Below are 23,446 nucleotides of genomic sequence, written 5' to 3'. Positions count from 1 at the left end.
TAGCTTTGTGCTTAATAACAACCAAACCAAGTTTAGCAAAAAAATAAATATGTTCATGGCATACGTGTGAGGCACCATAAGATCAACGACCACATATTCAAAACTTAATTTGCATTTCTGGATTTCAAGCGCCTGAGCATTGTTCCGGAACGCTCCAGCCGCACTGCATCCTTGCTGTAAAGTAATATAAACTTGGAAAATTCTGTAGTGTCAACAGAAGAAGTGCTTATATGTATATATATATAATAGCCATTGACCTCGCAAATAACCGGAAGAGGTTAGTCAAATTTTCCAGACCTCATTTCTTCAGTGAACACAATCACTTATTCAGTGATGAGACGTTGTGTGAATGTGTGTGTGTGTGTGGATTAATGCTGTTAATATAATGTCAGTGACGTGTATTTACACCCAGTGTGTGAACGGAAATGTGCCATAACAACATTGACGTGTCCAAGTAGCTGCAGAATGGTAACAGACTGTTGAACGACTAATCACATTTTGATGTGACACATTCATTCACTTTTTAGAACTACTTAAGGTAAGGATTATTTTTTTAAACGCGCCAAGTATAAAGATAGAAGATTTGTTTTGTGTTGTATTTTTACTGGACAATAACATTTTGGGGTATGTTTGAATAACAAGTGACTAAATTTAGTTTTATAGGCCCCTTTTTTAAAAAAATGTGAATTAAAACAAAATTGAGGCTGACGTTTGGAAATGCAGTTGGGTGTCAGGAACTAAACGTCATTTTGACGTTTTTTTTGGCGTCATTTCAAAATTTAACCCTTCCCTAAGAAGGCGGAATTTTGCAGCGTAGTTTAAAACGAAATAGAAAACTTTAAAAACCACCTTTGTTATCATCTCTTTTTCAACTAATCTAGTAACGATGCTAAAAAAATCACGTTGGATCAAAAATCTTAAATACATTTTAAAAAAAGAAGAAACCCCCTAAAACGGATAATAAGGAAGGCCTGCCTTTCGAAGGCGCTCGTGTTCAAATGTCAGGTTTTTAGTTTTATAATTTATGTGTATATTATTCGCTGACGTATAAGTTCAGTTCAAATGTTAAATTATTTTGTTAGTTTGTTTCTGGAACCGTGTAAAATATCTTTTAGTTTTATTGTTGTAAAGTTTCCTACGTGTTTGAAGCAATCATAAGAAACGAATCTGGCTTAACAGTATACACAAATTAGGCCTTTTGTCATCGTTAGGCAAGTTTCCTACGTGTTTGAAGCAATCATAAGAAACGAATCTGGCTTAACAGTACACAAATTAGGCATTTTGTTATCGTTAGGCGAGCTTCCTACGTGTTAAGAGATCTTAAAAAACGAATCTGGCTTAACAGTACACAAATTAAGCCTTTTTTTTATCGTTAGGCGTGTTTCCTACGTGTTTGAAGAGATTTTAAAACGAATCTGGCTTAATAGTACCCACGAATTAGGCCTTTTGTTATCGTTAGGCGAGTTTCCTACTTTGAAGCAATCAGAAGCAAATAATCTGTATCGTAACAGGGTGATATGTAGTTTTTTTCTAAGCTTCCCAAGTATTCAAACGATGAGAAACAACGAATGTCTCGTGATAAAAAACACAATGCAATTCTGTTTTTGTAGTTAGTCAAGTTTCACTCATGTTCATGTGATCAAAGGGCAACCGTTTAATAATAATAATAAGCCCATAATCCGATTTATAAGTAAAATATACTGGTAATAAGTAACCCAGATTTTGTATACTGTATTAGATTTCGTATTTTTGATCTATTATGGAACGGTTGAGATAACAATTTTATAAAATTTGACACAGAATTAACCTGTAATATATCTCGTAAGCTGCAGTATTCCACCGAGTCACTGGGGGTGATTATTATATTATAAGGCGCTGGACAGAAATGTGCATTAGAAATATGATTTAACGCAAAAATGTGGGTGCATAATAGTTTACGCGAATTACGAAATATTATTTATCTATAGGCGCTCTTGTATATAATTTTCCAGTTCTTTATTTATTTTGCGTTTTACCCTTAACTTCGGAATTCGCCATCAGTGTGTTTAAATTAATCCATGCGCTGACCCTGACTTTTATACAGTTTTACAAAACACTGTATATTTATTTCTACGTGCCCGTTTATCAATACTGCCTAGTTATTATTAACGTTTCTACAGTTATTTTGTACAGGTGATGAACGACTACGTCATCGGTGATTTTCATGTATTGATGCTACAGAAAATTATATCACTCCAATGGGCTAGGCCTATAACACGGCGATTTGAAACTGGTACTGCAACCGAATTGAGCCAGTTTGTTGACCTCTAATGGTTGTATATACAGAGAAAAAGTAACCCTGTAACCTTACCAGTGTAGTTATTGGAGACACAGTGAGGTAAATTGTTTTTGTTTATTTTTTTTATAACGGTAAGATAAATTATACATGTCAACCTCAGTATTACAAGCACTGGTGGGCTGGTGATATACATTTCATTCTTGTACATGATTGATTGACCAAGTATTTGAAACACGAGTGAACATCTCTAAACTTGAGTGTCGGGATTTTTATTTATGTTCCCCTTTGGTTTGGAAGCTTTTCGATTTTCTGAAAGAAACTAAAAGCAGCCTTTAAAAAAGGATATTACAGTAATTTATCGACATTGAGTCAGTATGCAAATATTGATGATAAACTTTTCTTTTTTAATAGCAACCGTTAAGAATTTCTAGAAATCGAAACTAATGTAATCAAAATTAGGGACTATAAAAGACATTAAAAGAAATATCAGGAACACATTGTTAATTTAATTCTTTTAACACTTACCGTGGGTGAAGAAAGGTCATATTTCTAAGATAATTTTCCAACCCCTACTTTAGAGGTCTCATCAAAAACAGTAAAAAGGATATTTAAGCAATGGCCTGGTGGTTAGGGCTTCCAACTCGCAATCTGTGGGTTGCGGTCTCGAATCCCCGTCACCAAATATACAGGGTCGTTATAATGTTATGATCAATCCCACTATTCGTTAGTTAAAGAGTAGCCCAAGAGTTGGCGGTGGGTGGTGTTGACTAGCTGCCTTCCTTTTAGCCTATCGCTACTAAATTGCCCCCAGTGGCACAGCGGAATGTCTGCGGACTTACAACGCTAGAATCCGGGTTTCGATACCCGTGGTGGGCAGAGCACAGATAGCCCATTGTGTAGCTTTGTGCTTAACTACAAACAAACACTACTAAATTAGGGACGGCTAGTCCTCGTGCAGCTTTGCGCGAAATTCAAAACAAACAAAAAAAATCAGAATTAAAGTGAACCATTTTACACTGTGATTTCGAGGTAAAGTGGTGTAAAAAAAGCTGGAGAATATGGCGTGTTTTTAAGGAAAACATTATTGTATAAGGAATGTTAAATAATTACGTGCCAAATTCTTACGTTAGTTGTACCATTTGACAGTTTTCATTTTAATTATTTTGGGATATTGTACACCATTTATAAAGCTGACATCTAGAGGCTTTGGAGGGTGAACGAGAGTCGTTATGACCCTAAAGGTAAAATGTGGCGTCATATATAGATGACCTTCAGCCATAGCTCTAATATATTCACGCGTGAGTTCTACGTAGGTGTGTTGACCTTGAAATTTCGTCAAAATCACTTACAATTAATTCATGCGGACTATTTTCAGCAAACCCGTCGGATACTTTACTCAATCTAGAGTAAGTTATTTGAATGTGAAGTTCTGCAGAAATGTGGCACCTTTTACTTTATCCAGATACTTCAAACTTGTTTAAATTCATCGAAACTTGTCAACTACGACAGTATTTGAGCTGCAGCAAACACCTGCAGAGACAAGATTAAATGTATATTGTTTAGGCCGTCGTTCTCGTAGACATCTTGAGTGAACTAATGTTATCTTCATCTCCAGCTCTTTGATTGGCCAGGCTGGATTAGCAGATATCGGCTGTTCCTGTTCACGTGATTTTCGTGTAAGCAGTAAGCCAAGTAAGAAGCATCAGATACCGGTTTTGTTGTACAGTAATTCATGTTGTTATATTTTTATACGCATGGAAAATATGTAGCTGGATTTGCACACGTTAAATAAATTTAGAGATCTGTGTGTATTTACGTTTCTGTATATTCTGATGTTACTAATTTCGCATCTGCCCATGCGTGTGTCGTCATGACTGTCTATTTTGAATGTTATACAGATAGATTTTCACACAATAAATATATATGTATATATATCTGTGTGTATGTACGTTTCTGTATATTCTGATGTTACTAATTTCGCATCTGCCTATGCGTGTGTCGTCATGACTGTCTATTTTGAATGTTATACAGTTAGATTTTCACACAATAAATATATATGTATATATTATCTGTGTGTATGTACGTTTCTGTATATTCTGATGCTATTAATTTCGCATCTGTCTATATGTGTGTATTCAGGATTCTATTTTGATGCTGATTTCGTGTCTGTCTATGTTTGTTTGAGTAAAGACATATTAGGCTATCTGATGTGTCCACCGCGAGGAATCGAACCCCGAATTTTAGCGTTGTAAGTCCGCTGTCTCAGCGGGAAACATCTGTCTGTATGTGTGTGTTCAGGATTCTCTTTTGATGCTGGTTTCGTGTCTGTATTTTTGTTTGAGTAAAGCCATATTAGGCTATCTGATGTGTCCACCGCGAGGAATCGAACCCCGAATTCTAGCGTTGTAAGTCCGCTGTCTCAGCGGAAAACATCGGTCTGTATGTGCGTACGAGTTTCATTTTTTTATATTTCCCATCTATCTATCAGTGTGTATGCAGGTTTACGACTTATTTTGTTGTTGTTGTTAGTTTTATTAAACACTTGTTTTTAGTTAGATGGAAATTTAATATTACTATTTTTGGTTATTGAGCTCATGTACGCTCATCTTGCGTATTGAATAACACTACAATTACTAATATGCTACGTGGCTCTGCCAAGCATAACAGGTCTGTACGTTTCAGTGTAAAAATGACTAGCCGTGTCTACTTGCCCCTGTAGTTGTACCGGGGCAGAGAACCAACAGAAAGTGGCGGGCGATTATGTATACCTCTACAGTCACGTGGCTCTATGCCTGCAGAACCAGTTGCGCTGGTATGCAACACTGTGCGGACGTATAATCTATAGCCCTTCCCATGAGTTGCGGCTTCCCAGGACTATAAACTCCTGCGTCCTCGGAAGATTAGATCACATGTAGTTACAGTAAATGATCTAGGGAACTGTGATCACATTAGGCCTGACTGACAGTACTCTTGGTTCACATATGTGAATGTGTAACACGTAAGCAGAAATCTGGTTATGGTAACTAACTCTTAATTCATCCAAACCGTGTTCAGTTTCCGAGTAGGTCATGGGTTTTTGTACCTGTTCTTGCTCACATTGAAGACGTACTGTACACACTACACTGGAGACTGGACTTCCCACTCATAATCACGAAAATTCGACTTTTTGAAAAGTTTCGAAGGGAGTAGCGGAATTATTGGTACCAAAAAAAAGTTGTAAGCCAAATACGTAGCACAAAACGGGGTTCTTACGTCAAAACATGGGAAACCAACATAGCCAACTGGGCTTAGAACAAAGGCCAGCCAGAAATAAGATGGGTGAGTATAGCTTGAAAATATAACATCGTATTAAATTCCAGTAATTTCTTAACGTTGTTCTACATTTCTGAAGCATACTTTGAAAAGTGGGAGGACCCGATATTTCCAACCTCCCCCTTTTTATTTCGTTTTTCCTCTTTTTTTTTCGAGATTTGTTATACCTGGAAGTAATTGAAGCATACACAATAAAAATAACAGTAGGAGTCGCGAGCATCGACAGGTTACCAAATATATTTTTTTTTTTAATTTGAAAGTTTTATAAAAGTCTGCAACTACCTGTTGAATTAAAAGAGGAGACGACGTTTCGGCATCTATTCTGAGACTTTACTTAGTATAGCAGACGAAACGTCGTTATCTTTCCAGTCAACAGGTAGTCCAAGACCGTTAAGGTTATCAAGCCTGCAAGGTCCAATTCTGGTTAAAAATCCACTGAAAGAATAACTTTTTTTTTAACTTGTAAATGTTTGAGTTTTATTATGTTTTTGTACGAAATTTCGTAAAGTATCCATAAGCATACTGTCAGTAATCTGAGACAGAATTGTTTTAGGTGTTGTTTTAATACAGTTAGTTTATGGGTTTACTCAACCTATATTACAAATGGCTGTCAACAACCGGGTGTAAACAACAAATATTTTTTTGTTAGGGCAAATCTGACCAAGGTCACTGAAATTATAATTGCATCGTAAGAATATCTTATACTGATGAATTTGAACAAGTAATTTTTTTTAAGACTCAAGAAATTGACTTTTATTTAGGTGCGTACGTGTAGAATCGTAAGTAACAAATCATATTAATGCTGTTTTTTTAATAGTATTTAGTCACGGTTAAAAGTACACACATATATATATATATATACTGTTGTCTGATTTGATGTAAACTATCGCCTACGCGCGTTAGAATGTAAATGGTTAATTTTATGTCAATAAACGTCAATCAGCACCAATGTATATTGCATGTAATAACATGAATTTTACTCGATCAGTGTTATGTTCACTCAGTGCACTTTTTATCTCTAGTGTTAAATGTGTTAGAAACACGTTAAAGTTTCACGATGACGTATACGTTTTACCAGAATTATATTTTAAAATAACAGTTCGTTACATACGTATGTATTTAAATGTATATATAGGTAGTGAGTGAGTGACACGTGACACTAGCTTCACATGTTGATAACCACAGTTAAACATATAAAACCGTGTAACATATATTAATACAATAGAACTTTAAATGATGGATCCATCTTAATTAAGTTTGGTGTTTTTTTTTAATGATATTTGAAGTTACTGTGGTATATTAAAAGTTTTTCATGTGTGATAAAAGGTGATCAAACACTACAAGCACGAGCACAAGGCTGAAGCTGTGGAACAGGAAAGGTGTGGTAGCAAATAGTAATAATTAAAAACACGTGATTCAAGTAATGACTAGTTGTAGGGTAATTGTTATGCACTAAAAACGGAAGTAGACTGATTGCGCATGCGTTTTTGTAACAGGTCTTCGTGAATGAAGTGAAAGATTGGTGGAAAAGTCACCCAAGCTATCGAGCCAGTGCTCTGCTGCCAGTAATAAAGCTAATAGAATTGTGGGGTGTATTTAAAGACACGTGTATTTTACTCTAAAGATAATTCATTATGTGTGTGTTGGCATCCATCAACACTGGCTCAATTACCGTACTTTTTCGTATAGTAACTGGAAACTGCCCGAAGGAGGTGTACATGTTTTAGGATTATTGCCCAAGAAGGGAGATAACAACCCTGAAATAGGGCACATTTCCACTTTTGTTATACACTTTTGGGCTTTGAATTTAAAGACACGAATACCTAATCAGTTAATGAATCAATTATTATCTTCACAAAAGCGGGGTATGCTAATAAGGTCGTTAGGGATTTATTAACAAAAGGTAGAAGGGGAACATCGTCCTTTATATACTTTTTGCTTCATTATCGAATGCCCTCAGCTAGTTACAAGTAAAAAAAAAAGTAATTATCACTCCATACAAATCACTAGTTGGAATACTAGGTACAGTTTTGGTCTCCCTGTCTTAGAAATGATATTGATTTATTAGAAAAGATTCAGGGAAGGGTAACTAGGATGATCCCGATTATAGAAGGATTATATTATAGGGATAGTTTAAGCTCTCTTAACAAAAAGATTGATAAGAGTTGATCTTTTTTGAAGATTACAAGATTATCTATAAGATCGATAAGATAAAGTCTCTGAATTTTTTGTGATGTATTCTGAAGACAGTAGGATGAAATAATCCAAATTTAAGATTTGGAAATGACAGGCTAGGCTCCAGTTATGATACGTTTATTTTACTAGCAGGATTATTGGATTAGGGAATGATTTGCCGTAAGTAGTAGTGGAGGCCGAGAATTTAAGAGGGGAATCGGGGATTTCCAGAAAGACAAAGGATAGATTTATATATTTTTTTTCCAATGTGGTTGTGCAAGGGCAACCTTGAAAGTTTGTTTGTTTGTGGTTTTAGCGCAAAGATACACTCATCCACCGCAGGGATTCGAACCCAGGACTTAAGGGTTGTAAGTCCATGAAGTTACCGTTGATGTCTTCATTTTAAACTCGGAGCCATCTTACTTTCTTAGGGCAAGTATACAGGATTAGCTTCTGAGAACAAGCGGCGTACATAGTCTGTATTTGAATAACAAAGTACATTTTGTGTCTCTTTCCTTCCAGAACTGTTTCAGTAGATTTGAATTTTGGGCATAAAAAATAATAAATTAAGCAGCTTCTTCGTGTAGTTACCTGAGTACACAGAATAATCAAGTGGCATTGACAAGTGCTAGAATCTTGACCTTAATTTGAGATGGTCGCTTTGCCAGTTTTCATAAATGCGAGAGCTTCGTACAGTTTGACAAATACATTTGTCTTAATATTTATTCCACTAGTAAATTGATCTGTAGCAAAGTTTCAACTGAATGAAGACAAGAAATGGCTAAACTCACTATTGGTGGTTAGGGCACTCGACTCGCAATCTGGGAGTCGCGGGTTCCAATCCCACCGCCGAACATGCTCGCCCTTTCAGTTGTGGGGGCCGTTACAATGTGTCGTTTAATCCCATTGTTTATAGAGAATTGGCGGTGGGTGATGTGAATTAGCTGCCTTCCCTCTCGTCTATCGCTTTCAACTTAGAGACGGCTAACGCAGATAGCCCTCGAGTGTCTTTGCCCGAAATTCAACAAACTCAGTGTAGAAATATTTAGTTTAAAAAATACCTAGATGGCAGCTACTCAGGTCATTATATTTATGAAATACACTCTAGATTCTTAATTGTAGCATTTAAGATGATGCTTAGGATATAATGACATTACGAGCATATTTTTTTGCCTTTTTTTTTTTACTTGGGTAAAGCTTATGTGTTGCTAGACTTACCATGCTGTATTTTAATGAGTTAATTACTTAGCATCTAAACATTCTGAGGCATTTCATCGTATGGAACAGGCTATACCACAGCTTCTGGTTACAGGTTTAACAAGAATCGTGTAAGTAACTAATTAGGGCACATTTTAGTGCGAACAAAAATATAATATTAGTTTACGAAAATGTACTGTTGAAAATATCCATATCTTTTAACCATTAAATGCAATTTAAATATTTTCCATTAGAAAAAACAAATTCCTGAGTACACGTTGATATTCACACGTGTTAAATCGAGTTTTATAGAAGTTTGTTTTTAAGCTGCTCCTTTCTTGCTTAGGCTTCACGATAAACGATAGAACACGAGTTGATCTTTGAACCCGAGGTCTGATTATGAAACTATTCTATCCAGTTTTAAAATATCAACTCGTAATTATTTTTTTACACGTCAGTTCAAGAAGACAACAGTAGGTGTGTCAGAGTGATTAAGTATTGTTATTATTGGATAGACGGAAATTGGTAAATGCAATTAGTGGTGTGTTGTGTTGTTTTTGGCGGTTTCTTCGTAAAAAACGTGTGCTGAAACGCAGAGAAACTAATATTAAAAAGTTTTTTTTTTATTACGAATTTTATAATTTTGACTCTATTTTAGTTAATTAAGTAATAATAAAAGAATGGGGGATGCAAAGATCATTTATGTTCCATCAAATGAATAACACGTGGCGTGAACATAACATGTTTACGTTTTATTACCGTACAGTGTAACCAGAGATCTCACACACAAAAAAAACAACTGACGTCTGAAATGTACTCTTTGTAGCAGTATGATAAATAACGACACTAAGAAGTCGTTGAACTACACGTTAGGTTTTTGTTAATTTTAATTATTCATTATCAGTATTTTCTAGTAAGCTACGTATATATATAGAACTGAAAAGACAGTTTTTTATCAGTTTATCACACGTAATTTCGAAAAATATTATAGTGTATGTCTAATTTGCAAGTCAGCTATAAGTACAAAGCAAGGCCGACAGCATCTGTGAAATTGGCACCATGCTGAATTACCCCTGTGTTTAATTTCCTGCCAGCCGCTACGACCTTCCCAACTCCCAAATAAAGCTGCTGTCTCCGCGTTCTGTTTGGTAATATTGTGTAAAATATCGAATTGGACGTATAACACAATTGTAGGTTTTGTACTGAATCATTACATTTCTCTCTCTATATATATATATATATTGCTCTATTTTTTAACTTGAAGTATACGATTCCCCCCCCCCCCCACTTCTGAATAAAGACTACTCAGATGGAAGGGATTTTGACTGTAAAATACGGCTTGAATGTTCTTCTCTGGACTTACTTTCGAACAGTGAGGTCTTCCTTGCTTTTCGTTGTACATTTTGGTCACATTTTTTTTTAATAGTATGTGGATCTTAGTGGGAACAATATTACAACATTATAGTTTACGAAGTTAAACTCTTGAAAACATCGCATAATATCTGTAAGTATACATATATATAAAACCATTAAATACAAAGGTGTTTTGTTGAGTGCTTAGTGACATTAATGTCAGTGGAATCGAATTGATTCATGTTTGTTTCTAAGCAGCTGCTTTCTTGTGTAAGCATCACGATAAAGACCAGAACACAAATTAATCGTTGAACCCAAGGTCTTGTCATACACATCTGTTGATTATGTTGTATCTGTCACAAAGCAACTAAGGCCGTTCCTAATTTTATTGCATACCAGAGGAAAGGCGGCCAGTCAGCAGCATGATGACACCTACAATCCAAGCTGAGGGATTGATTGTCACCCTTATAACGCACCCACTGTCTAAGTTGCATGGGATATTTTGTGATATCGCACGGATTCGAACCCGGTAGATCAGCTCAAAAATCCAAACTTCCACGACATGAATAACCCGCGCCTTCTTGATAATGCTATGACTGAGAAAATATAAGATTGTGTGTGCGGGTCATGGCAGGTAGTTAATATTTATTCAACTATTGTTATTTCAGCTGTGGCTGTATTTTATGATAGTTTATTTATAACTGATAAGTGTTTAAATGAGTGATTGGGAAATGGCTCATCTTATATTTGCTGACCTTACTGGAGAAACTAAAGCGTGTGGCCTGGTGGTTAGGGCGCTCGACACCCAATCTGCGGGTCGCGGGTTCAAATCCCCGTTACCGACCATATTTACCCTTTCAGCGGTGGGGCCGGTGAGGGTATTATAAAGTAACGGTCAATACCACTATTCATTGGTAAAGATAACCCAAGAATTGGCGGTGTGTGGCGTTGACGAGCTGCCTTTCGTCTAGTCTATCACCGTTAAATTAGGGAATGCTAGCGCAGATAGCCCTTGTTACTTTGCGTCAAATTCCAAACAAACCAAACCTGAAGCATGTAGTTGACACTTTCAACCTGCTTGCAGGTTTTACGTTTCATCAAAAGTATTCCTTGGGGGTTTTACGACAGTGTGTTTGTAGGTGGTTTAATGATTGTTAAACTATACAGGTCTGCGAATTTAAACTTCATATAAGTTGTTTCGGTTTTAATAACGGATTTTCCACAACTCAGCTACGCAGATTTCGAAAACAATATTCATTTTTTTCTATCACGTAAGGATTTTTTACAAATCGGGAAGGAAAAAAAACTCTTACTTAGATCAAATTATATTATTATTATTTCGTTTACCACAATGAATTTTTTATTTATTATTCTGTTTGTTAACCAAAATACAAACAAACTGAAGAAGAGGGAAAAAAACATTGATGTCAAACCAATATTCATCCTGATTTTATGTGTGAAATCTACGTCTTTTAGTCTCAAAACTACGTGTTGTGGTCTTTCTTTTATGTATTACTTTATGACGTTTTTTGAAAAATCCATACGTGATGGAGAAAAATGAATATCATTTTCGGATTCAGCGTACAGGAATTACTGTAGAACATGTAAAAATATCAAGACAATAAAACCATCGCAGGCCTGTGTTATTAAACATTAACACGGTTGAAGACATCAATTCCATATGGTGTAATATATATATATATATATCTAGAAACTGATATTAAAGCTAAAACAAATCATGCAGTGCTAGCAGTATGATTAACTTAATCTGTGAAAGGGAATATTAAATAGTCAGAAAATTTTTTCAAATCATGTTATTGAACATTTCAAGTAGTCGTAACCTTCTCAAGCTTTAAGCCTAATCATGCTTGTAAAAGATCGACATTTGTATATGTATAAAATGGTTATTTTTTGCCATTATCACTTTATATATTTTTTAAAGTTACGCTTACAGATAATTTGTTCAGATGCTCAGTAACGACATGCGCTTTATTACCAGTTAAAGATAAATGAAAGCATACATGATAACAAAGTTTAAGTCTTAAAAGTTGTAAAAAAGAAACCTATATCAAAGTTTGAACCAATCAGAACTCGATGACACTACTTCTTAAGTTGTTAGCTTTAGTATTCAATTTTTCAAAGCAGGGTCTTATCTAAAACTGTCATGATGTTTGTTTGTTTGACACGATACATGCCTTTGATACCACTCAGTGATGACTCAGAAAGAAGTACGTGTAAGGCTTAACAACTTTCGTACAATATCGACTAACGTCAGCAGGTTTTGTTTTTCAAATGTACGTTAAAATATCATCTGATTTTCTTTGTAGAAATCTACTTCTATAAACGTTTCGAAACTTGAGCGTGATTCCTGACGTGCAGTTACGATAGTTAACAAAGAACAACAACAATTAAAAACTTTAGTCATCATCTAGTCAGCTTTGCTAACCCTTCGTTTTTGCGTTTAAAATAATTTTACATGCACACTACTTTGTCTCCTCGGCTAAAGAACTCTAATCAAAAACACCTTAGGTATGAAAAATAGGTGCGGCCAAAAAAAGGATTGAGCGTGCGACTTAAAGGAAGGAAATCAAAATTGGCGGCCAAACTGGTAGCTACACTTATAGCATTGATAATAAGTTTACAGTAAATATTCGCTAGGCCTTGTATATCATCATGTCCCAAGTTGAACAAAAAACGCGTCCTGACCAACTCTGATTTCATTCCTTTAATTCGTACACTCAATCCTTTTTTTTGCCGCACCTATTTTTCACACCTAAGGTGGTTTTGATTAGATACCATGACCTTTATTCAATACACACCAACAAACCACAGCAAGTAAGAAAGTGACACTCGATAGTAACCAACATTAGGATCGCAACCCTATTACTTGGAACATACCTTTACTTTACAGAACCAACCATATTCTTTATTCGTATATATAGTGGTAGTTTTCCTTTCTAAAACAGTGTTAATAACTTCCTTTATAGTAACACCATGGAATTTAGATTAACAGTTTCTGGTCATCACCCCTTGCAGTCTGTACAGCCATATCAAGCATCATTATTTATGCCATTTGCTTAAGCTAGTATCACGTAACGCTAAACACCTTTTTAATGAGGATAATATCATAAAATTTAGTAAATATGTGGTGAAAAGTCTGCAATGAGTAATAAACCGTCCACCCGTATTCTTTTGAAAATTTGAGCTAGAAACTGATAATCTAATTTGCTTCGCCTAATCAATACCTATGTATCTGCACGTCCTTTCACCTTATAGTTTTGCTGCTCTAAATCAGCCGTCTTTAATCCGAATGACAAAAAAAAAAACACAACTAAAAATGGTCTACTTTTGCTCTTAGGTGAAGCTGTAGCAAAAATGTTATGTGGTTTATATTTACACCTAATGAGACTCCTACTTGTATATTATAAAGATCTATCAGTGTACGAAATTTGAAAAAAAATCCATAAAAGTTGAGTATGTTTTTCTATCAAATAAAGTTTGTACTTTTGGTGCGAAGAAAAAAAAGATGGCATATTTTAGGTATTTCTTAATGGATTGCCTTGAAATTTGGTATGTGAAGTAAGAGTCCAGTAGAGCACATCCACTGAAAATATGTGATAGTTTGGATTACCAAAGTGTGGGCTACAGAAGGCGGAAAATCACTAAAATATCACTCCTGTTAATAACACATAGTGTGTCCTGCAACAGGTTGTTTTGGCCGCACGACATACTACAGTGTGTCTTGATTTAGTTGGAATCGTGGTCTTGGCTTGTCCACTGGTGGCGAGATACTACGTGACTCATTAGTCAAATTATTTGTCATGTATAAATACTTGACAATACTTATGTATTTGTCATAAGTATGTTTGAAAGAAGAAAAACATGAAAATTTCGAAACTTTAGATAGTAGGGGGGATACCTCGAGGTGTTGACAATACTTATGTATTTGTCATAAGTATATTTGAAAGAAGAAAAATATGAAAATTTTGAAACTTTAGATAGTAGGGGGGGGATACCTCGAGGTGTTGACAATACTTATGTATTTGTCATAGGTATATTTGAAAGAAGAAAAATATGAAAATTTTGAAACTTAAGATAGTAGGGGGGATACCTCGAGGTGTTGACAATACTTATGTATTTGTCATAAGTATGTTTGAAAGAAGAAAAATATGAAAATTTTGAAACTTTAGATAGTAGGGGGATACCTTGAGGTGTGTGAACAGCTCGAGATGAGAAAATACAGCTTTTGGTGTTTCTTCTGAAGAAGGCAGGCTGCAGCAGCAGTCGACATGACGTCACTGAGTTTGTGATTTTGAAAGACACTTGAATGCAAGTAGCAAGTACTGTTTACATACCGATGTCGTGAAACATCTATTTAATTAAAGTGACTCAAGAGTGAACCTGAATGACAATGCTCGGAATTTTACGATAAACTCCTCGTCAAAATGAAGTTGCTCTAAAAATTCACTCATCAGAGTGAACAGCAATAATGTAAGTAAAAATGTTATTTTCACTTTACGATATTTATTATTTGCTTAAGTTATTATTTATAACTCTACAATAGGGGGTCCCAGTTTTTATATCAGAACATCTTAGTATGTACCGGTTTTCTGACTTGAAAATATGGTCAACCAACATGTGGTGAGACTTCCAAGATTAAGAACATTTTTGCTACATGCAACCGGTATGTGGAAAACCAAACTAAATGACGTTGGTATAAATGAAAAGCGTGGATATCGACCAAACTTGGGTCTATAAGGTAGCAGAATAGAATTACATTTACAATAAAGTACTGGTTGAATCAACTTTCAATATTAGCTTTCTTGCTTTAATTGCGAAGCAGTTAATAATTTGACTTATTTGGGCATGGAATTCAAACTAGTTAGTTTCGTATTTAGTATTGCCAAGACGAGACAAATCGGGCCATTGACTTTTTTTTATATAAAATATTGTATAGAGGTTTAAATTAGTATTTTTCTTATTTAAATCGTCTGCTAAATTTCAGCAAATTAAAGACCGTGATCCATGATCTTATATAAAGGGTATTAGTTAAGGCCAAGTTATAGACCAAAATTTAATCGCGCAGAGGTCATGCATCATTATATATTAATATATATATATATATATTAAATTTGGTTGTACCTTTATCTCATTGTTAAAAAACATAGGCATATCCGAGCCTGTTTGTTTAATTAATTATTTGAAGCCGAGCTCCGTTATGTGGTAGTTTCAGCTTAAAAATCGCATTGCCAATAAATAGTATGTTTCTTTTAGGGCAAAGCCACATTGGGCCTATCTGCTGTGTCCACCGTGTGAAATAGAATTCCGTACTTTAGCGTTGAAAGTCCATAAACTTTCCGCTGTCCCACCGAGTAATTGTCAATAGTTAAACAGACGTTATTAAATTCGGAGTATTCTTGCGCATGCGTGTGGTTTAAAAGAGCCTAAATGTTTAGTGTTTTAAAATAATCAAATAGACTTTCAACATTTCAAATAAAGCGTGTATTATTTGTTTATTTCAGACAAAGCCGTCCATAATTTTAAGACAAAAGACATGCTAACCATTGGGCCATGTCTGACCAACAAAATATACAGTTTTTCCTGTGTTCTCTCTGAATAGATCAGTCAGGTCGAACATTTAACACTTAGTGGTGCCAAATAGAAAAGGATTTATTGTTTGTTTTTTGAATTTCGCGCAAAGCTACACGAGGGCTATCTGCGCTAGCCGTCCCTAATTTAGCAGCGTAAGACTAGAGGAAAGGCAGCTAGTCATCACCACCCACCGCCAACTCTTGGGCTACTCTTTTACCAACGAATAGTGGGATTGACCGTCACATTATAACGCCCCCACGGCTGAAAGAGCGAGCATGTTTGGTGGGAGAGGGATTCAAACCCGCGACCCTCAGATTGGGAGTCGAGTGCCTTAACCACCTTTCCATGCCGGGCCAAAAGGATTTATAATGGCTGGAGACAGTTTGAATGGGTAACGAAGAAAAACTTTAATATAAGTTTAACATAACAGCAAATATACACCGTTTCGACAAGGTTTTGTCATAATCAGGATTTAGTTACGCAATGGCGTTTCCTGTATAAAAATGAAAGCGTTTAGTATCGTAAAATACGTCGTATATATATATATATATATAATAGATATAATATTACATATAATGCTATTCTACTATAAAAGTAAAAAAAACAGTTGTTGAGTTTTATATACATGTAAGACACGTGGAGACTACTGATATACGTGTAAGACACGTGGAGAATACTGATATACATGTAAGACACGTGGAGACTACTGATATACATGTAAGACACGTGGAGACTACTGATATACGTGTAAGACACGTGGAGACTACTGATATACGTGTAAGACACGTGGAGACTACTGATATACGTGTAAGACACGTGGAGACTACTGATATACATCTAAGACACGTGGAGACTACTGATATATATTATTGTATGCACTTCAGTCACATAACTACGAATTTATAAAAAGATTATGTTTTTATATATTTAGTATAAACGGTTTTTGTGTTTAAATAATTCTAACACGAAATCAGTATTTCATATATTATATGAACAATTAGTTCATAACATTTCTCGTTAAGGTCATTTCACTCACAAGAATAACCGGAAAGGGGCGGTGGTTTGGGGCCTTTATACTCCAATTTCCGTTTGAAAATATTGTTCAGTATTTCTTCAAGGTACAATAAGATAAAAGATTTAAGCATCGCATGCGTCACTGAACGACAAGAATAACTCCACAGTAGAGAGTATTTGAAAATTGCCTTGATATGAGTTCGGGAAATAGATGGGTAATGTTTGAATTCTGTCGCCATTTTGTTTCATGCTCAAAGCACCGACTCGGTTCCACACTTTTCACTATCATTGTTTTCGTACTGGGGTTATTTTATGTTTGGGGCTGTTATAGCACTTAGTGTAAAGAACTGATCAACAATTTCGGTGAAATCCCCCATTTTCTGTGTGAAAAATATAAAGGACCCCAGTAGTAATCGGTAGGGTTAATTACAATATTGACAATACTTTTTTTATTTACTTTTTTGTGTGTGAAGCGTATGTTATTAGGGACCTTGTAAACAACAAATTCATGGGACAATAAACAGTTTAATGCATAAATAGCCTAGGAAAATGTATTTTATAAACCTGTGGGGTTTGTACCCTATCGGTTATTCTAGGATTAAATTTTTGCGTAGGGGGAACGTGATTTTTTAGTATGTTCAACGGGACGGTAATAATTTGTGTGTGTGTGTATAGGGGGGAGTCACATAGTTATGGTTACGAAGTTTTAGGATTCCACCGCAGACACCCTTTACTATATCTGATACCTCTGCCATTTTGTTCTCGAAGTTGCTAGAACTCGATTCGGCTTATCAAATTCCATTTTTGTGATTTGAAAAACGCAATAATGTGTTTCTTGAGTTAAAAAACTTACTTTAGGACAGACACCCTTTTATATCTATGATATTTGATCGCCTTTTCATCCTTAGTTTCGGACGTGGGGTGCCATCAAAATCTTGGGAGTCGCTCGTCACCAAAAAATATTCAGGATGTATGGCTACCTTTTCTTGGAATCGTTGGACTCCGATGTATTTCACAGTGCCCGAGTCTTATCTTACGTGACCTCTAGTATATTACATTGCAATTATGTTTTAATTATTTTTAGTAGTAGCTACTTCTTTGGGTCCAAGCCCCTAAACTCTTTGGCAGCTAGCGACGCCCTTGTTCCGAGCTACCAATATATTTTTATTCTAATGGTCTTGATTTCACGCATCACGTGATTGTGTGAATAACTATTCCTGCCCTAATTACAACAACCAGATAATACATGTTTGGGCCACTGACGATCTGCACTAGCGGATCTAAAGGTCGTCTGTCTTCAAGCGAGCTCAAAAGAGATGGAAGAAGTCTGTCGAACCTTCCAGAAGAATGTACTTTATCAACACATGATCAGTTCTGAGATATTTCAAAATTTGTTCCGTTGCTAGAAAGAATTAAAACCCACCAACTTACTGATAAAACACGTGACAAGCGACACGTGAAAGCTTCCTTATTCTGTAATGAATAATATAAATGTTACGAAAATGATCTGTTACAGCTTGAAATCGTTAAATAACCTCTTTTACCTCGGTAGTTGATAACTTAAATTATACTATTTTTTCATAGAAACGTGACAGGGGCACATCTAGTGTGAGAGGTTCTTCTACAAATGTGTAAGGTGAAAGTCACGTCAGAATGGTGCTTGGTGATTTTTATAGAAAATGTTTTCACGACGGTCCATTTCAGTGCAATTTTTTTCACATTAATTTATCCTCCCAGTGGCTCAGCGGTTTGTTTGTGGTTAAGCACGAAGCTACACGATGGGCTATCTGTGCCGTGCCCACCACGGATATCGAAACCCGATTTTTAGCATTATAAGCACGTAGGCTTATTGCTGTGCCACTGGAGATAGCGGTAAATCTGAAGGTTTATAACGCTGAAAACCGGGTTTCGATACCTGTGATGAATAGCCCATTGTGTAGCTATGCACTTAACAATAAACAAACAGACCTTAGTAGTCGTATACCAATTTGTTGTAATGCAATGAGACTTTTGTATAAGATGAAGAAGAAGAATATCACTGTGTAATAAAAAAATATATTTTTGGAGTAAATATTGAAGGATCGTTAAAAATATAGTCGGGTATATTACATTGAAATAGCTTGATTTTGTTTTTAATCAAACAGTCAGCTGATGCGAACGGTCTGGAATAACCACTGTACTTCACTGTTATTAGTGGGAAATGTTATATTTTGTGTATGCTGTATGTGTTCATTAATATGGCTGGGGGAAGCGAGTTGGCCTAGTGATAGAACTCCGGATTTTGGAGTTGGCGTACCCGGTTTGAATCTCTGCAGTATTATAAAATATTTCGTACAGTTTAAGCTGCGAGTACATTAAAAGAGAGACATTAAGTCCCTTAACGTGGGTGGTGGGAGTCTGTTCCCTAGCCGCCGTCTTTCTGGTCAGTGGTTGAAAATTAGGGACGGCCATAAATATAAATACAATTTGTCTGTTTCGCTGAGCGTTTAAAGTACAGATGTAAATGGTAAGGTTTATTGTAAAATCTATAAAGTATGGTGTAAAAATTGTTTATTAAATAATTAAGTAACTATGAAGTAACAACTTGTATAATTAATACAATTATCGACAAGGATCACCAGTTTAGGGGGGGTGCACAACACCTCTTGTCATATTACAACTATGAAAGGAATGTGCAGCTGAAGAAGGTTTAGATAAATGCCCTTCTGTGGAAACGTTATCATTACTTTGGGCGAAACATGGACCTTGCTAATTGAGAGTCTTAACGTTCGATCGTATTTCAGGTCCTTGATGAAAAAAATCACTTCACGATTTGTTTCTCCGTTATGGTAATGAAAGGGTTGTTTATGGTACCAAGGTTAAATCCGGTTTTACTTAGGATGTGCTGAGGTGGCTAACATATAAAACGCAATAAACATTTCTTTATGTTTCAAAATTACCCATGCTTCTGTTTTCCCAAGTAGTGAACTTAAGAAACAGGGCAGGATCAATCTTTACAAATTTCAACCCCACCAATGATATCCTTTTTATATCATTCTCAGGCGTCCCCCAGTGGCACAGCGGTATGTCTGCGGACTTACAACACTAGAAACCGGGTTTCGATACCCGTGGTGGGCAGAGCACATCGTGTAGCTTTGTGCATAATTACAAACAAACAAACAAACTTTCTCAGGCGTACTGGTATTTCTCAAATCACCTGGTATATTATCAATAAACAGTTGTGTTTTTTTTTTTTGGCACATTGTCATGGCAAAAATCATAACCATAGCAACAGATCATAAACGATCTATAGAATGTGTAAATGTTAAAAAAAGAGTACAACATTCGCATAAAACCTGTTTTCATGGAAAGTACTATCAGGTCAATAAAACCGAGGAGACTGGTCAGAAATATATACTGAAAATCTTGTATAAGTTGTGGAGAACGTTTTATGTGTGCACAAAACATACTCATCTACGTGCTACCTGGAACTCTGTTCCTTTTTTGTTGTTGTTGGCGGTGTCATGTTGGTGAGAATAAGGCCATTTATTTCCATACTTACTAGGCTTATGACACTACCCACTTCTCTTGCTTACAATAATAATGATTAATAGCGTTGCCGTCGTGTATCTTTTATTTTCGAAACTGGTTTCGTCTTGAAAGAAGTTTGAAGAAAAGTGTTACACGTCTTTGACCTTTGTAGAATCTTTTAAATTTTAGGCACATGGTTTTGATGTTAATAAACTATTGTTTTTACGTTTCTTTCACGCGTATCTAAATTACTGTTACAGCAGTTCAATTAAGTAGTACAGCTCTAGATCTTGAAGCTGACGAGCCGGGTTTAAATCCATGCGATATCGCAAAATATGCCCAAGATTCGTTATAAGAGTGACAACTAATCCCTTACCGTTGGTGGTAGGGTGTTGTTGACTGGTCGGTAGTTCAATATTAAGAACGGCGGCGGATAGTATTTAGCAACTTTTCCATCAATAGAAATGACTATTGTTTTTACTGTTTGTGAAAAGAAAACCTGTTGAGGTTAAAGGTTCAACTATGTGTGCTAATACAGCTCAAAAACTGGATTTGCTTATGGACGACCTATTAACTTTTGTGTATCTCAGGTACTAACCTTATTCTGTATACAGAAAGCATGAATATATAATTGTTATTCGAATGCAAAAATATTCACTAAAAACGATTCCAAGTAAAATTGCCTGGTGGTTAGGGCACTTGACTCGCAATCTGCGGGTCGCGAGTTCAAATACCGTCAACGAACATGGTGGAAATGCTGTAATTTGTTTGTGATGTGATGGCGCAACCATGATGGGAATATTTTAGAAGATGTAGTGCAGTACTGATCTCAAGAAAATACATAAACGTTACTGTTCCTTGGTCATATTTCATTCAGTTCTCAAGGAGGTAAATGTATTTTTGCGTGTGATTATCAGGAACCTACAGGTTAAAATATCCGCCATAATAGACTTGAGCTGCGTGCGAGAATGATGTCTCCGGACTTTACTGAAAATCGCGTGACGTAGGTTTTTAATACAAAGCCAAAGTGAGTTATCTACTGTGTCCACTGCAGGGAATGGGTTACAGATTAGAGTTATGGCACTGACGGTTTTAGTAACACAGAAGTAAGAAACGACCTTGCAGGAGAAAATATTTTAAAGGTCTTCGACTTTTTCATTTGAAGTCACAGAATGATGTTAAAAAGCATCGGAAACGAGCATTGTGTAAATTAGGTCATTTGTTAATGTGGGGAAATGTTTTATGGGTTACTGTCTTATAAATATTATCACATCTAAAGTATTTTATTTCTGATGGTTTAAAAAGTAGGAATAACGATAATTTAATTGTCTTTACTTTATAAATAATGATATCGATCGCTTGTACTGGGCAGTCCAGAAAACTGCTCAACCGAGTCTGTTTGAGCAGTTTAAAGATGGTCGAGTCTGTTTGAGCAGTTTAAAGATGGCCGAGTCTGTTTGAGCAGTCTTACCATCTTTAAAAGGCATTTTCATCTTCATCAGAAATTCCAACTGTTGTTTGTTGAATTTCGCGTAAAGCTACCCGAGACTTTCTTCGCTGCTGGTGTTGATTGGAGGCATAAGAGAACATGTAAGGTTCAGCGGCTCACCAGTTATAAGCGGACACACACACAATTTTATCAAATACTGGTTTGGAAAGTGGTGATTCCATATTCCTAATAATTATTAAATATCAGTGACTGTTTATAAGTGACTAAATATTTCACCATATCTGATTTATAAACAAATTCATATAGATATACTTTAGCATATGGATTATTCGTAATACAAGAATCAGTTATGTTATATTATAAAAAGTCTGGAAAACAAGCCAACAACATAAATTATTTTGTTTGTTCATGACTAACTATATGTTTTTTTTTCCAATTATAAATTTCTGTTTTACAGAAGTTTTATCACTCCGAGATGTAGATATTTGCCATAACGGTTTATAAAACTGTTAATCTGTATTTATAAATTAGTGCTACAGTTTTTGTTTTCTTCTAGTTGTTTTGTTATTAAAATGTGCCAATAATTAACATGTTAAAAAACCAAATTTCTCTGCCCCACATAATTTTACCTAACTAATCTTTTATTTAAAAAAATAAATTTGAAGCCCATTTTATCATTCGATTTACCAATCGTCACTCAATTATACATGATTTATGGAATCCCACCAGACACATTAATTTTTTAGTATTAATAAACATATTGTCCAGATAAATAATTCACAAGAATAAATCATTAACGTCAATGCTGCATATTTTTGAAAATTCTTTATAAATATGGGATTACTGCTTGAGTAAAAGACACCATACTTAATAATACTTTATTTCAAAACAAATGATTGCGTTTGGCTGTCTTATAATACACGCATACGGTGAGGATTAAGCTTTACGTGTGCAAACGTAATTAGCACGACGTAATTCTCGTGACGTTGCATGTGTAGGCGTAACTAATAGAACTTGACTTATAGATACGGTCGGAAAAAGCTGCTTATTACTTGTGATATTTCTTAACATAAAAACCTGTGGCAGAGGTACACACAGCTTTAGCCTATCCATTTAACGTTCAGTAACCAGGGGAACAAATACGACTCCAAAATACATGTAAATATATTCCACAGTGCTCTGTACAACAAGAAATTTATTTAGCGTACGTCTAGGCTGTCTTATGAGACCCATTATTTTGACGTTTCGTTTCAACAAGAGGGGGCACTACTTGATCAGTGCATATTTATGTAGACAAAAACCCCACAGACCTTGTGTTAAAAGTTCTGCAGTTTATTTGTCACAGCACATCCAAAGTTACACCCCTGTTGACTAATTTCGTCACATATCCGCTAAAGATTTTTTGCTCATAATTTCAACAATATTTGCTTATTTTGGGCAGAAGATGACTTGAAAAAAATTGAAATATATTGTTACGCCTCTGATCGTTTGTTAATTTCCGTAAAAATTATTTTCGAAGAAACTTTAGCGATACAAGTCCTTTTTTAAATAAAACTGGTTTATTC

General features: G+C 35.5%; 1 protein-coding gene across 1 annotated transcript in view; it reads left to right on the top strand.

Annotated features, from left to right (window-relative positions):
- The first annotated feature begins 5,068 nt into the window (after positions 1-5,068).
- The window catches only part of LOC106460946, a 46,661-nt gene continuing 28,283 nt past the window's right edge, over positions 5,069-23,446 (top strand). The window contains exon 1 of the mRNA XM_022387748.1: positions 5,069-5,596. Coding sequence (XP_022243456.1) covers positions 5,539-5,596 — 58 coding nt within the window. The 5' untranslated portion in view covers positions 5,069-5,538. The remainder of the gene's footprint in view (positions 5,597-23,446) is intronic.

Source organism: Limulus polyphemus, unplaced genomic scaffold (genome assembly GCF_000517525.1).
Source record: "Limulus polyphemus unplaced genomic scaffold, Limulus_polyphemus-2.1.2 Scaffold867, whole genome shotgun sequence".
In the NCBI taxonomy this organism is placed as follows: Eukaryota; Metazoa; Arthropoda; class Merostomata; order Xiphosura; family Limulidae; genus Limulus; species Limulus polyphemus.
Note: the sequence above shows the minus strand (reverse complement) of the source record. Positions and strands in the feature narration are given on the sequence as shown.